This window comes from Poromitra crassiceps (assembly GCF_964638095.1).
Source record: "Poromitra crassiceps genome assembly, chromosome: 8".
NCBI classification, from domain to species: domain Eukaryota; kingdom Metazoa; phylum Chordata; class Actinopteri; order Beryciformes; family Melamphaidae; genus Poromitra; species Poromitra crassiceps.
The window spans coordinates 34,012,545-34,028,454 of record NC_139629.1 but is presented as its reverse complement, the minus strand read 5'-3'; the positions used below and the strand labels follow the sequence as shown (position 1 = coordinate 34,028,454).

General features: G+C 44.1%; 1 protein-coding gene across 1 annotated transcript; it reads left to right on the top strand.

The window, feature by feature from the left end:
* Nucleotides 1-3,237: 3,237 nt before the first annotated feature.
* nfascb (neurofascin homolog (chicken) b) lies at nt 3,238-15,358 on the top strand (the record flags this gene model as incomplete). The annotated part of the gene is made up of 25 exons (XM_083642091.1): nt 3,238-3,313; nt 3,412-3,517; nt 4,183-4,376; nt 5,094-5,216; nt 5,392-5,610; nt 6,127-6,238; nt 6,891-7,078; nt 7,167-7,298; nt 7,406-7,549; nt 8,261-8,372; nt 8,613-8,776; nt 8,889-9,036; nt 9,208-9,332; nt 9,411-9,512; nt 9,706-9,903; nt 10,012-10,082; nt 10,357-10,579; nt 11,206-11,321; nt 11,797-12,007; nt 12,450-12,572; nt 12,944-13,117; nt 13,783-13,914; nt 14,025-14,094; nt 14,927-14,962; nt 15,124-15,358. 25 exons carry the CDS (start codon nt 3,238-3,240, stop codon nt 15,356-15,358), a joined length of 3,534 nt encoding a protein of 1,177 aa, XP_083498217.1.
* Nucleotides 15,359-15,910: the final 552 nt, after the last annotated feature.

Sequence of the window (15,910 nt, the reverse complement as noted above, 5' to 3'; positions counted from 1 at the left end):
GTAACTAGTAATATGTAGTATATTACATTTTGAAAGTAACTTGCCCAATACTGCAAGTCAATCAGTCAAGTCTGAAAGATGTAGACGTTTTGATTCTACTGGTGATAACTCATAAATAGGTCTTTGTATGTAGTATAGGGTTCTGCTCAACAGGAATTTCTCCCTATAGCCCTCCTTCTACTCCCCCTGCTGCGGTGACGTCAAAGTTCTGAGTGATAGGTGCTCGGCTCGCTGGGTCTGAACAGGCAGCTTGTCTGGTTGAACACTCCCACATGCCATCTGCTCTTACCCAAGTCCTGGGCAAACGTGCCAGAGGAGACCCGTGAGCATAGAGACCTTCTTGTCTGCCTCTCTGCCTCTTCACTGTGCAGTCTGGTGCATGGCACTGATCACTGCTCACTGCCAGGCCTGCTTCAGCTCAATGTATGGGGGAGAAAAGCCCCATTCTGGGAGCCAAGTGTCCCTAACATACTCGTCTGCTTTTGTTTCCTGCATGAGGCAACTCAAGATGTGTTTCAGTCAGGGGGGGGAGGGGCACGGTGGCGCAGTGGCAGCGCTGTCGCCTCACAGCTGGAAGGTCCTGGGTTCGATTCCCGCCTGGGAAGCCGTGGGCACTGAGGGGTGTGTCCCCCATCCCCATGAGCATCAGCCACTCTGGCTGTGTCGTCACCTGCAGCGCCAACAGTCTTGGTTTATGTCACAAAAAGTGCTCTGATACCCTTTGCAAATGTGGATGAAAAGAAATCCTATCCATCCCTTATAATGAAGAATGCAAATAAGAACATTTAAGTACCTAGTAGTAGGCTATATCATCATCATAACTAAAAGGGAGCATGTGGGCTCTGTGATTTTTGTCCCTGTCCCGGAAGTGATGTCACTCAACTGGAAGTGATGTCATCAGTGGTGTCACTTGAGCGATTGTGCATTGTGACATCACTGATTATGTCATAGGCATTGTGACATCATCAGTGATGTCATGAGAGCAAGTGTGATGTTATCAGTGATGCGAAGTTGTGACATCATCAGTGATGTCATAAGCGCACGTGAGCCTCCACAGAGGTCGAGCTGCAGGGCGCGTGAGGGAGCAAGTGAGCCTGCACAGTGGTCGAGCTGCAGGGCGGGCGAGGCCGCGCAGCGTATGCGAGATGCAGGGCGGGCACAGCGAGCCCGCGCAACGGGGCGAGCCCATTATATAAATGCATGTAAAGGCAGGTTCAGGTTTGTTATCCCACCTTTTTTTATTTGATATTTTTTCCCCACAGCTATTGTTTAGCCCAGTCAATGCTGCTCTGTACAGGGACCTACAGTCTGTGGATGCCTGAGCGCCTACACAGGTCAGCACTCTGTGGACAAGCGGTCAGATGGCTTTTGTCTGGCACAAACACAGCTCCTCCTGGGTGCTCGGTGCTGGTTCCAGAAAAGAAAACTTTTTCTTCCCAGCAGTTTTTTTCCCTCTCTCTCTCTCTCCCAGCTGAATGGTAATGAGCGTTCTTCTCCCTCTTGAGGATATGCATCTGGGGGGCTGAGCTGAGTGTAATCTCTGTTCCACACAAAAGACGGGACAAATGCTAATTGGTATCTGCTTACAGAAAATTGAAGAAGTGGGAGGGGTGTGGAGGAAGTTTTACGATGCAGTTTTCACATCACAATAGGTTAACACGAAGAAATACTTTTTTTTTTTACAGTTGTAAATAGCTCCTTACTGAGAAATATGTGAATGTTCTTTGATACTTTCTCATGGCTGTTATTGCACTGAAGTCACGTGACAAGAGATTTGCCACATGTACAATACAAATGAGAGAAACAAATATTGCTTTCATAGTCTGTTCCCTACAGTAGTTCTCCCCAGTCAACAATAAAGCCCACATTTTTGGTGTCATGAAGAGCAACAAGAATGCAAATTTGCACAGAATATGGGGTTGTTCTGTGCGTTCATCAGGGCTAAAGTATGTCTGCGTACTACAGACACATCACATTTGAGTCACACTGTTAAAGCGAAGACGATTCAGCGTTGAAACAAACTCATTACTGACGCATTTCTATCTGGCTCATACTATAACCTCGAGAATAGGATGCCATCATGGCCTGCCTTCTTTCTCTGCCAGAAATACCACATTATTCCGTCTCCGATCGACATCAGCGATTCAAACGGTTATTGTCACATTTCTTAGAACGTTTTGTGTCTGTGATGTATTTACGTCTTTGTGCAGCAAGACAAACTTGGATGGAGATGAGTTGTTGCGAGTCATGAGAGGCGATGGCGAGAGCAGTGAAGTGGGTGAGGTGTAGGTGGTTGTATGGCGCTCATGCATTATTCATGAGATGGGTGGGCAGAGTGTAAGTGGCAGCAGTGGCAGGACAGAAACACTGTATTACCCGGAGCTTATCCACTCCTCTGGGGGGTTCCTGACCCTGCTATTTGAAGGACTGAGGACTTAATTGCTATACTGCACAAACAAGGATAATTTCCTGGAGAGAAGTTCATTGGAATTACTAATGCAGTGGGGAAGCCGCAGAGATGGGGAGAAATCCCTGATTTGACTTTTACATGAGAGAAAGGTAGGCTGATGCTGAAGCACAGAAGCAGGGAAAAGTTATGTTTTGTTATGGTTTATATACTCGGCAACATAAGTCATGGTTTTATTACATATTTCTAGTGATAACTTGAGCATTTGGAGAAGCCTCTAATGAAAAAAGCGTTATTATAGCCACACTGATTCAGGGTCTCTTGATGTGCTGTGCCTTTGTTTGTGATACTCTGTCTCATCACAAGTCCTCATTATCGTTCCAGAGACCGTTTAGTCTTGTTTTAATTTCAGTTGCGGTTCAAGGCAGACGCTGTACATCAGTACAAGCCAATGCTACAGTTTTACTCCTGTGATGCATTCAGGGGGGTTCCTTTTCATGTGGATGGGATCCAGGCGGGTTGAGATGCAGTTTGACCCCCCTGGTCTCGTGCTGCTGGATGGGATGTGTGAAAATAGAACAATGAACAATGTGATGGTGTGATCCAAGTGTGGGAGAGAGATGGTCCATTGCTTGCCTGCGAGGCGAATGAATCGTGGAGAGAACGTTTAAGATGCAAGGTTCCAACATCTTATACGTTTTTTTAGGGGTTTGTCGTTGCACGAAATGGATGTTTTGTAGATGTTGTCTTTCTTTGTCGTTTCTCATTCCATTTGGACAATAGGAGAATTAGCAGAGCGAGAGCATCGCTGGTGTCCATGCGCTGTGAAGATGGGGATGCTGGTGGAACCGACTGTACTGCTGCTTTTATGGCAGAGTGTATGGGCTCTGGACATCCCACTGGAAAGTGAGTCGATAACTTAGCGTCTCTGTCCATTTTTGCTGATTGTAGTTTGTGGTCTTGCTCGAGAAGTGCCTGAGGTCATTTGTTTCTCTGGCCCACAGTCAGACAGCCCCCCACCATCATCAGGCAGTCTGTGAAGGAGCATATCGTCGACCCCAAAGACACCATGGTGGTAGAATGTGAAGCCAAAGGGAACCCTGATCCAATGTAAGAGCTGACACGGCACCGTTCCAACACTTTTGTAAATATACAGTGGAATCCACTTATATAGTGATCAAACCGCTTATATTGATCAAAAAGCTTAGTCCAGAATCATTCCTATACACATGATATTTCAATAATTCGCTTATAGTGATCAATACTCCGCTTACAGTGATCATTTTGGGCCTTGTCCCACCTGAGAACAATCAGATTTTTTTTTAACTACTGCAATTTCATTATTTTTATTACTTAAATTGCCAAAAATGAGCCAACGAGATACAGCAGCAGCGATAGTCTGTGCATCTCTGTCTGATGGAGAGATCACGGCATCTCTGTCTGTGGAGAGATGGTGGCGTCTCTGTCTACGTGAGACCGCTGTGTTTGAAACAGCCGGAGGCCTACTGTATTGATTTTTAAAGTCAATAACATTCCTTTACTTTAGTGTATTCATGTAATACATATATACAAATGTCAATTAGATGGTCATCTGCATGAGAAATAAATACAAATTAAAATAAATCGATTATAATGATCATCCGCTTATCGTGATCAATTTGACCCGTCCCAAGGTGATTACTATAAGAGGAGTGCACTGCACCAACTTTATTCTCTGCAAACCAATTCATGTTTTTTTTTTCTGTCTTCCTTCACGCTTTGCTCCATCACCCAAGTTTCTCGTGGAGGCGCAACGGGAAGTATTTCAACGTGGCGCGTGACCCTCAGACGTCGATGCGCAGACGCTCGGGGACGCTGGACATCTACGCCTGGAACAACAAGCCAGAAGAATACGAGGCCGAGTACCAGTGCATCGCCTCCAACCAGTACGGCTCGGCATACTCCAACAAGATCAGACTGCGGATATCCAGTGAGTTAATTATGACTATTACAGAGTAAAACATACAGAATGTATTTATCCACTATACTGACGTACCACTGACAGGAGATGTAGTGACCTCAGTCAATATTTGGGCAGCAACATAATCCACATGATTAATACTTTATACTAAGTGAAATGACAGTAAATGTTTTCATTGGTATTTACCCAGATTAAGATGATATTCAATAAAGTAATCAGTTTCCAGTTCGCACATCAGATCTGTCAATGTTTCCTTTCAAGCCTATTTCCATTTCACTGTTTCCGTGAGGATTCAGCTTTCTTTAAGCTTGACTCACACAGGTGTTTGTATGTATATATATATATATATATATATATATATATATATATATATATATATATATATATATATATATATATATATATATATATATATAAAATGGGAGATACTGTATGAAAAGGGCTGTGCTTCTTCAATTGTTTGTTTATATAATTTAGTCGAAGATACCCTCAAATCTGATAGTCGCTGAGCCAATTCACAACCAAATTAAGTCAGTATGGAGTTCTGCATCAACCATTTGCTGCTGTCCACTGTACCGTATGAAGGCAATCAACATTGATCAATTAAATCAATTCCAATCGACTGAATATGTTTAACATTTCAAATCTCAGATTTCAAAATTGAACTTGAATCAACAAAGACAAATCTGCTGCTTAGTGAAGAAATGGACTGGTGTGTTTGTGCAGGAGCTCCCCTCTGGCCCAGGGAGATGGTGGAGCCCGTGGTGGTCAGTGTGGGCTTGCCTCTGGTTCTGTCCTGTGACCCGCCACCTGGCCCACCTACACCTGTCACCTACTGGATGTCCAGCTGTAAGTGCCCCTCTGGACTTAAACCTTAAGCTTTCTGATACACAGATGTGAACTGGTTATACTGTACCATACAAATGCGCTGCGTGGTCAAGCACTCATATTGTTTGGTCTGAATTCTATCTGTTGTCATACATCTCCTGTGATTTGACTTTCAGCACCATTTTTGCCATTTCAGGTTCCTTTGCGAGACCTTTTAACTATCCCATTCAGCCCGGTTTCCCCACCATGCAGCCGGTGCGGCAGGACCGCCGGGTCTCCATGGGAGTGAACGGAGATCTGTACTTCTCCAACGTCCTGATCAACGACTCGGCCACGGACTACTGCTGTAACGCCCGCTTCCCGCACAAGAGCAGCATCCAGCAGAAGATGCCCGTGGTCGTCAAGGTCCTCACAAGTGAGTTATGATTGTGCCCTGACCTTTGGATAATGTGAGACCACACGGGCTGGAGTATTACAACATGGACATGGAATAATAATCATACATTGTCAAATTATACTTTATGTGCTCCTAACAGATGAGCTTATTTTCTATTTCTCGGTACTAACCGGCCTTTTAGTAGGCCTATACTTTCTTAACAGTTTTGTCGATTCCCCATTACTTCTGGTATTATTATTTTGTAATCATTGACATACTTCCATACTTATGGAGCATTTTGTTTTATTGCAGACAATCCCTAACAGACAGTCATTGTTTCTCTCCAGCCTTACTTTAGTGTGGTGAGTGTGTGCTCTGCTTCAATTGCCCTTAACTTATTTTCCGAGTTTGCTTCTGCAAATCAATGACCTTTGCTTCTCAACCTACGCTGCTGCCCTTAAGTTCTCTTATGCTCAGTCCGGCTTGTTGAATGCTTGAGGCTGGTATAACTGCTGTGTTGTGTGGTGTGGTGTGTGGTGTTAACTCCTTCTGCAGCTCGTACAGTGGCCGAGGCTGCCCCCACCTGGCTGTCTCCCACCAGCTCATCCAGCTACATCCTGGTGCTGCAGGGCGAGGAGCTGCTCCTGGAGTGTATCGCCGCAGGAGTGTGAGTCGACTCGAAATCCCAAGAGTACCAGTTGTTGCTATATTCAATGCCAGTATTAACCAGATGTGACAGACTGAGGATACAGTATGATGGATTTTTGGGCATGTGTGTGATCTTCACTTTGTCGCAATTTCATACACATAATCCTTACTAAACGGCACGGCACAGTGGCTCAGTGGTTAGCACTGTTGCCTCACAGCAAGAGGGTCCCGGGTTCGAACCCCGGTCCGTCCCAGGTCCTTTCTGTGTGGAGTTTGCATGTTCTCCCCGTGCTCGTGTCAGTTTTCTCCAGGTGCTCTGTTTCCTCCCACGATCAAAGACATGTATGTTAGGGTTAATACTCCTGTCAGTGGCCCTGACCAAGGCACTGGCAAAAGAACTGGAGTTGGTCCCCCGGCGCTGCACTGCGGCTGCCCACTGCTCCTCCTAGTTCTAAGAAGGTTCCTAGTAGAGGATGGGTCAAATGCAGAGGATTCATTTCCCCACAGGGATAAATAAAGGATAACTTAACTTAACTTATATTCAATGCCAGTATTAAACAGATGTGACAGACATGATATGATGGATTTTTGGGCATGTGTGTGATCTTCACTCTGTCGCAGTTTCATACACGTAATCCTAACTTAACGCTTTGTTTCTCATTGTATTGAAGGCCAACTCCTCACATTACCTGGATCAAGGATGGTGAGGACTTGGTGGTGACATCACGCATGAAGTTAAAGAACTTCAACAAGATGATTCAAATCCCCAAGGCGTCTTTTGATGACGCGGGTGAATATGGCTGTACTGCTACCAATAAGATTGGATACATCGAGAACACCATAACTGTCCGGGTCAAAGGTGAGACACCTTTTTCAGAACACAATCGTTCCTTACCACAGAATAATGTTTTTCCCCACAACCAATATATAAAACTTGTGTTTGACAGCTGCGCCATTTTGGCTGGAGAAGCCCACTAATCTGGTCTTGGCCCCTGAGGAAAATGGTCGCTTGATATGTCGTTCTGACGGGATCCCTCGGCCCACAATCCGCTGGTTTATCAACGGGGAGCCAATTGAATGTAGGTGTCCACCCAAACAGCCAATCAGATCATAATGCTGTAACATTTCAGATACAATATTAGTAGATACAGATACACTATTGTTCGACTCTGTCTCTCATATCCAGCTGCCACACCGGACCCTAACAGGCAGGTGTCGGGCGACACGGTGAGCTTCCGCGGTGTGACGCTTGAAAACACTGCTGTCTACCAGTGCAACGCTTCCAATCAGTTTGGATACTTGATGGCCAATGCTTTTGTAAACGTACTACGTAAGTTACCACCACTCTGATGTCACATACAGTGTGTACAATATCTCTGTTATCCATGTCACATACATGGGGCGGCTTTAGCTCAGGAGGTAGAGCGGGTCGGCTAATGACGCAAGGGTTGGCGGTTCGATCCCCGCTCCCTCCCAGCTGCCGTCGTTGTGTCCTTGGGCAAGACACTTAACCCTCCTTGCCTCGTACGATTGGTATGAATGTAGACATGAATGATGGTGGTCGGATGGTGGTTGAGCGCCGATGTGTGGCTGCCACGCTTTCGAACCACCGGTACGAATGGTGTGAACGAATAATGATTCTGTGAAGCGCTTTGAGCACTGGAAAGGCGCTATATAAATCCAATCATTATTATTATTATTATACAATATCGAGTATCTTGTACCACCCTAAAACACTTTAACACTCACGCTAGATAGAAGCGGGAAAAGGGGTGATTAATGACGTGGTGGTATGAATGAGTGGGCGTGACAACTAGAGGGTTTCTCCTTGGAGAGTGAATACATGAAGGAGTGAATGAAGGACAACTGACAGGTCTCTTCATTAAGAATTGTCATTTAAACTACATCCCAAAACCTCATCGCAAAATAACTCCCGGAATGCTTTGAAGATCATAAATTAATGGTATATAACTGTGTTGCTTTCTATATTTATATTATATTTATATATATATTATTATATTATATTATTCTCTATTCGTAGATGCAACGCCACGTATCTTCGGGCCGCGGAACGAGCTCCTCAAAGTGGTCGAGGGCAGCCACACCTTCTTAGACTGCCGCTACTTTGGCTCTCCAGTGCCGGACCTGCGATGGTGAGGAGATCATGCTTTTTATCCAATACTCTTCTGTAAAGGCCATCTTCCCACATCAGCTTGAAGTGGTGCGTGTGTGCGTGTGTGCGTGTGTGTGTGTGTGTGTGTGTGTGTGTGTGTGTGTGCTCGTGCGTGCGCGTGTGTGTGTGTGTGTGTGTGTGTGTGTGTGTGTGTGTGTGTGTGTGCTCGTGCGTGTGTGTGTGTGTGTGTGTGTGTGTGTGTGTGTGTCTTTTCACACAGGTCTAAATATGGGCAGGGCAATCTGGAAGGAAATCGTTTTAAGGTCTACAGTAACGGGACCTTAGAGATTAAGCGCACACGAGTCGATGACCAGGGAACGTACGTGTGCATCGTCAGCAACATCGCCGGAAGAGAAGAGAGTCAAGTCCGAATAGAAGTTAAAGGTGACGTTTGCAGTGGTTCATAGCAAAAATCTTTTTCCGTTAGATTTTATATTATGATACGCAAACACTTTTTGCCCGTGTAATGCTGTAATTTACCGTCCACTCCTCTCAGAGCCTACTGTCCTTACGAAAAGACCGCAGAGTATGAAAGTTATCCGTGGCACCGATGTGCGCCTTGAGTGTGCCGTGAAATCCGACGTCAGCGCCTCCGTGGCGACCACCTGGATGAAAGAGAAAACGGAAGTCACCCTTGGCTGGAGGTGAGACACTTTTAATCCACGATATCTTCTTTTTGAAATTGTATCTCTCTATAAAGACTGTCAGTGCAAGATACTCCTTTTGTTTTATTATTTTTGTTTTGATTAAATACAAGACTGTTACTCAAACCAATGAGCTTCCTGGTGCCACTAGCACTTTGTTGTGATCTTCAGGATCTCTCTGGATGAATCAAATCTGGTCATCACGAGTGTGATCAGAGGCGATGAGGGCAATTACACCTGCATCGTCACGACTGATATGGACCAGAAGTCTGCCTCTGCACGCCTAATGGTGATGGGTATGGCACGTTTAAAATAGACGACATTTCATTGAACATAATGTTATACTTTGTAACTTTTCATCCTCTTTTGTGCAGACCGTCCCGACCCGCCCACTAACTTGCAGTTATCCGATCCATACGAGCGCAGTGTACGACTCAGTTGGGTTACTGGAGACAGCAACCACAGCCCCATCACAGGTAACAACCCCACGTTTCACAGGTAACTACACAGGTAATCACAAGTAACTAATCACAGGTAACTAAAACCCTACATTTACGGCGTGTTATTGTTTTATGTTCATTCTTCTTATTGACATTTTGGGCTGTTTTCTATCAGTAAAACACTATTTGGATAATCAAGGGCTCCCCCCTTGTGCAATCCTCCCAACAGAGTTCCTAATACAGTATGATGAAGATGACTGGTTGCCAGGCAAGTGGAGAAACCTGTCGACGTACCCAGGGACCTTCAACTCTGTCATTCTGCAACTTGCACCGTTCAGTTACTACGAGTTCCGGGTCATCGCCGTCAACGCCGTTGGACAAAGTCGTCCCAGTCCCAAGTCGTCCCGCTTCCAGACCAGCGGCGCACGTGGGTTTCATGCTCATGAACAACACACATGTATGCTTGCTGACACTCTGCTCGCTGATCAGATGCGTAATGATGACATCACGACTGGATTTGTTTTTTTCTGCACAGCCCCTGATGTCATCCCGAGGAACATAAGAGGAGTGGGTACATGGAGAAATAACATGGAGATCAGCTGGGAGGTAATACATAGTATCCTCCTAAAACTATTATGATTTCATATTTATCTTGATGATCTTGTCTTGAATATGATTCCTATCACAATAACATCAATTGACAATAGTCATTGTTAAATATGATTTCCCTTGAGAGAAGAAAAGGCTTCATGTCAAAACGTCATGCATACTGTATGCACACTTTATGCATATTATGCATAGGGTGTGGAAAGTTTGAACTTTCTTTCAGCGTTCCAAACATCCACATAATTATGATTTCCCTGTCTGATCTTGTCCTCAGCCTCTGACCTACAGAGAGTGGAACGGGCCCCACCTGAAATATCTGGTATGGTGGAGAAGGAGAGATTCCAGAGAGGAATGGAAGAATGCCACCACAAAGTGGCTGAGATATTACATCTATGATGCGGACACCTTCACGCCGTATGAGATCAAGGTCCAGGCTGTCAATGAGTTTGGGCTGGGCCCAGAGTCTCCTGTTATCATCGGTTACTCCGGGGAAGATCGTACGTATCAGCATGATCACCCATTATCAATCAATCACATTATGATCAATAAATAGATGGGATACATCTATTGATGTGTCAAGCTATGGATGTCGAGTGAAGAATAAATAGAGGAGTAATGCTAAAGATAGTTAGGCTACATGCTTCAACTGTCCAAACCGTCTTCAGGCACTCTCAGACAAGCACTAGCTGATTCGATTGTGATGTATCTATTGTATTATCATATTTACATTTGAACTTTGTGACTGTTTACTTCAATAGTGTTCTGTTTGCATTCGTTGGAAAGCAGAGAGGGAGATGGAGGAGTGGAGACACAGGGGTGATAGTTCTGACAAAATTTTACCCATTTGGCCAGTGGTGAAACACACACGGCTTCAGAGGCAGTGGACTACCACTCAACAATCTCTGGACACTTCTCCCCTTAGTAGTGTATCATCTGTGTGTTCCCCAGGTCCCTTAGTAGTGTATCATCTGTGTGTTCCCCAGGTCCCTTAGTAGTGTATCATCTGTGTGTTCCCCAGGTCACTTAGTAGTGTATCATCTGTGTGTTCCCCAGGTCACTTGGTAGTGTATCATCTGTGTGTTCCCCAGGTCACTTAGTAGTGTATCATCTGTGTGTTCCCCAGGTCCCTTAGCTGCACCCGTCAACCTGAGAGTGGACGACATCGAGAGCACCCAGGCGACCGTGCACTGGGACCCGGTGGCTCGCAACTCTATCATGGGAGAACTGAAAGAATACAAGGTGTGCCTAACTGTGAAATGTAATATTCTATTATAGATTCAAGCTATTATGAAATATTATCAAGCTATTGCGTAACGCCTGTTCATAAACGGAAAACAAAATAAATTCAGGGCACACTTAATTGAATGCTGGTACACAACTTACTATCAAGTGACTATACTGTGCCACTAAAAAGACTACAGAGTTTCAGGTGATACTTTGTGAAAAGTGGTCTAAATATTCAATGTCTGGGTTAGTTAGTGTTAGTCTAATTAGTGTTGAACTTATAGGGTCAGTACTTTGTATTGAAAGTACGGTTAGGTTTAGGCTAATAGGCCAATGACACTGTTGAGCATCTATTTTTTTTTGCCCCGATAGCAGAGTATTAACACTGGACCATCCAAATAAAGTGTTACCGATATTCACATTCCAATGCTGTAGGGGGCACTGCAGCAAAATCAAAATGCCGGTGTGGCGTCATCTCTCCGTCTCCCAGGTGTACTTCTGGAGGGACAGCAGCCAGCTGAGGTGGCTGAGTGTCAGCAGGGCTATGAAATCTAAAGTGTTCTCAGGCCATGACCCCGAGCTCTCCGGGGTCCTCGACGGGCTTCTATCCTACAGCAACTACAAGATGTACATGGTGGTGGCCAACAATCGATACGAGGGGCCGCAAAGCAATACTGTACAGTTCTCAACACCTGAAGGAGGTAAGCCTTGTCACATAACCAAAGTTCAGGGTTTTTCCCGGTAACACTTTACGATAGGGGTCACTAAATTAACAATTAGTTAATGCTTAATAAGCATTAGTTAATGCTTATTAATAAGCATTAACTAAGCCTTAGTTAATGTTTATTAACTTTAACCCGAACCTAACCCTAAACCTCACCGTAACCATTAACCAACCCTAAACTATTAAATAATGCATAAATGAATACTTAATTAACAAAAAATGCCATTATTAAATGCTTATTAGACACATTAGTTAACTGTTAATTAAGGGTTAGTTAATGCTCGTTAAGCATGAACTAACCCTTAATTTAATTACCCTCATTGTAAAGTGTTACCTGTTTGTCCTCTTCCCAGTACACCTATAGCACAAAATTATGTTGATTTCCAAACCTTATGCTTGTTGTGTCCTGCTGCCTGCAGTACCATCTGCTCCCAGATCCTTCAGGATCCAACAGCGACATCTGGACACTATTTATGTGGACTGGGACCGGCCGGCAGAACCCAATGGTATCATCATCGGGTACTCCCTCAAGTACCAGACAGGTAGGCTTATAGCTCATTATCGGAAACTCTTGAATAGACTTCATAGACCGTTCATTCAAAGTATACTGTACTATTTTTGCTTTCCTCCTTGGAGAAATGCTTCCATAACAGGTGGGGATATATTCCACTAAACACAACCCACAAGAGTTTTCACACATGCCACTTAAGTGCACATCCCCATAGCGCATAATAGCGCACTTAAATATGCACTCAAAGACCAGGACATCCGTCAAACCCGCTGAAGTGTGTTCTTAAAGAGGGCAATAAACACTTAGGTAGGTCACTCTAAATCCTACTTCACCGCTTGGTGGTGTGCAGTCTGGCAGCACAGAGAGGTTAGTTCACTGAGAGTTTCCCCTCTCTCGCCCCAGTGAACGCCACCAGGGGGGAGGAGCTGCACGTGGAGGAGTTCCCTGCAAACGTATCGAGTTTCTCTGTCCGGCGATACGACCGCTACACTCGGTACAGATTCTCCCTGGCGGCCCGAACTGAGGTCGGGGACGGGGAATGGTACACCGAGGAGTCACCGCACTACACCACTGAAGGTAATTGACTTACTACCATCTGTGCATCGAGACATTCAGTGTTGGTCTGTCGAATCAGGATCGATGTGTGTACAGCAGTGTTGGGGGTAACTCATTGCAAAAGTAACATTATTACATGTAATATATTACTTTTAGCAGTAACTCAGTAATATAACTTATTACTTATAGGATTTCAGTAATACCACTTACTTTGTCAAGTAACACAAGTTACACATTCTTTTTTTTGTCAAAGCACATTATTTAAATAAAGATACAATCATTTCCTAATCAAATTGTGTGTTTTTATGCAAATAACCACTATAGATGACAATAACAAGGGAAAAGGATAACATTTAGAATTTGGACAGTTTACACTGACTTCAGGATGGTTTAAATAATTTTTCGGGATGGTTCCGGGGCAGCGATGTCATTCTGCTACTGCTGTTATTTTAGTGAAAGTAATGTAAAAGTAGTGTCATAAGTAACGAGTTACTCTGCACAGACAGTAATATTTTAAAGTAACGTATTACTTTCCAATGAAAGTAACTAGTAATATGTAGTATTTATATTACATTTTGAAAGTAACTTGCCCAACACTGGTGTACAGTACGCAGGTGTGTTTTTTTTTCTTCTCCACGTGTGCTTTTTGTGCATGTGTTTGTGTGTCTGTGTGTATCTATCTCCAGCTTACGCTCGGGACCAGGTGGACATCACCACTCAAGGCTGGTTCATTGGCATCATGTGTGCTGTGGCTCTCATCGTGCTCATCCTTCTCATCGTCTGCTTCATCAAGAGAAGCCGAGGGGGTAAATACCCAGGTAACACTGCTGCCATTCATGGCACTTACTTCACGTAGAGATCCATATTTCTGAAGTGGCTGGAGAAGAATGTTCATGTAGCTAACGAGGGAATCCTGTTTCCATTTCAGTACGGGACAAAAAAGATATTTCATTGGAGCCGGTGGACGACAAAGATCAGGAGGGTACATTTGACTATCGGTAAGCTTTAAAACAGATTGATTGGACTGATTTGGAAATGAATACATGACTCAAGACATGTGTCACTGCTGCTACCGGGGGGGAAAAAGTTGACCAAACATTCAAGTACATCTTAAGTTATCAGTCATGTCTTATCAAACATTTATAGTGTTTTATAACATCTCATTTGAGGTTTCAAAGGTATCATAAAGCATGTAGCAGTGTTGATAGCATAGCATTGTAACACTCAATACCTCATTGCATTTCTAACCACACAGCACTATCACTGTTTATATAATGAAGGGGGCGTGTTTTTACATCAAGTTGCTCTGGAACTGTGCTTTAGAATTCTGTTTGGGGAGTTGATAGTTTTAGAAAAAAGTTAATTGTCGCACGTGTATCAGAAAAACTTAATGTAAAGTGCTGCCCCACAGTAATAATGTCTTTATTTTTGGTAACTCCTTGAGCATGCTACCAAAATCTTATGAATTCTTTGATTTATTCTACCCTTTCTATCTAAACCTATTTCCCCCCCCCAAACGTCCACCCCTATTCTTTTCGCCGCGGACCACTCAAGGTCTCTGGAAAGGTATGAAAAGACTAAACATTGACACGATTGACACTTCAAATGTATGATTCTGAATGGGTTCATACTCTATATTCATTCATATATGTAACAGACAACCATTTGGAAGAGAGTTGTAAACAACATATTCAACAGACTGCTGGTATTACTATAGGCATGTTTTGAGTGGGCAATACATGAAATATTATCAAATCATCTGTGAATATCAAATAAACCCTTTCAATAATAATAATCAATAATCTCATTCAAATTCTTTTAATATTTCAGGATAGCACGTGTCTCCACTCTTCCCTATCCAAGGCGGTATGTATTCTGTCAATATACTTCTGCCCAAGTAAAACTGAAACATAAGGAGAAATTATATTATCATACTTGTAGGCTAGTACATCTGCATCGTGTCCAACGCTGATCTTGGCTAACCATAGCAAATGATGCCTCTAATGTCATCTTGGGTTTTTTTGCAGGGAGGAGGAGAGAGGGCTCCAGAGAGGACAGGTGTCTGTGGAGTCAATGATGAAGCGAACAGACAGCGACGACAGTCTGGTGGACTATGGCGAAGGCGGCGAGATCCCCTTCAACGAGGACGGCTCGTTCATCGGCCAGTACACGGGGAGCAGGAGAGATGTCAGGGAGGAGTTAGACTTCGGTGGTAGTCTGGAGCTCCACTCTCCTATGAACGCCATCTACTCCCTGGCATAACCTCCAAGAAGCGACCAGCTTCCTCACTTCAACTCCACTCTGACAAGAACCTGGAGGAACCATGGTTCTTGTAGTCTTTGCAGTGCCTGCAAGAGGGAACAATTGGAGCCTCCATCTCCTCACACGTTTCTCTGCAGTGACAATGCAACACACAAGCAGGTGAACAAGGAGAATGGTGGAACATCTCAGCTGGGACAACGCTCTTACCCATCTGAGCAAATGGAAGCTTTTTACACGTTGTTACTTCTGTTGCACTTCCTGTAAATAACTACACTGTGTGTGTGTGTGTGTGTGTGTGTGTGTGTGTGTGTGTGTGTGTGTGTGTGTGTGTGTGTGTGTGTGTGTGTGTGTGTGAGACACACACACAGAGAGCTGAGTATCTACTAGTAATGGAGAGATACTGACTGCACATCAAAGGAGATAGAGGTTGTTGTCTTTATCATGTTGATAAAAGCAGTTGCAACTGATAAAGAAGACAGAGTTAACTACTTGCACTACTGTACATCACTTCTTTCTTTCTTTCTTTCTTTCTTTCTTTCTTTCTTTCTTTCC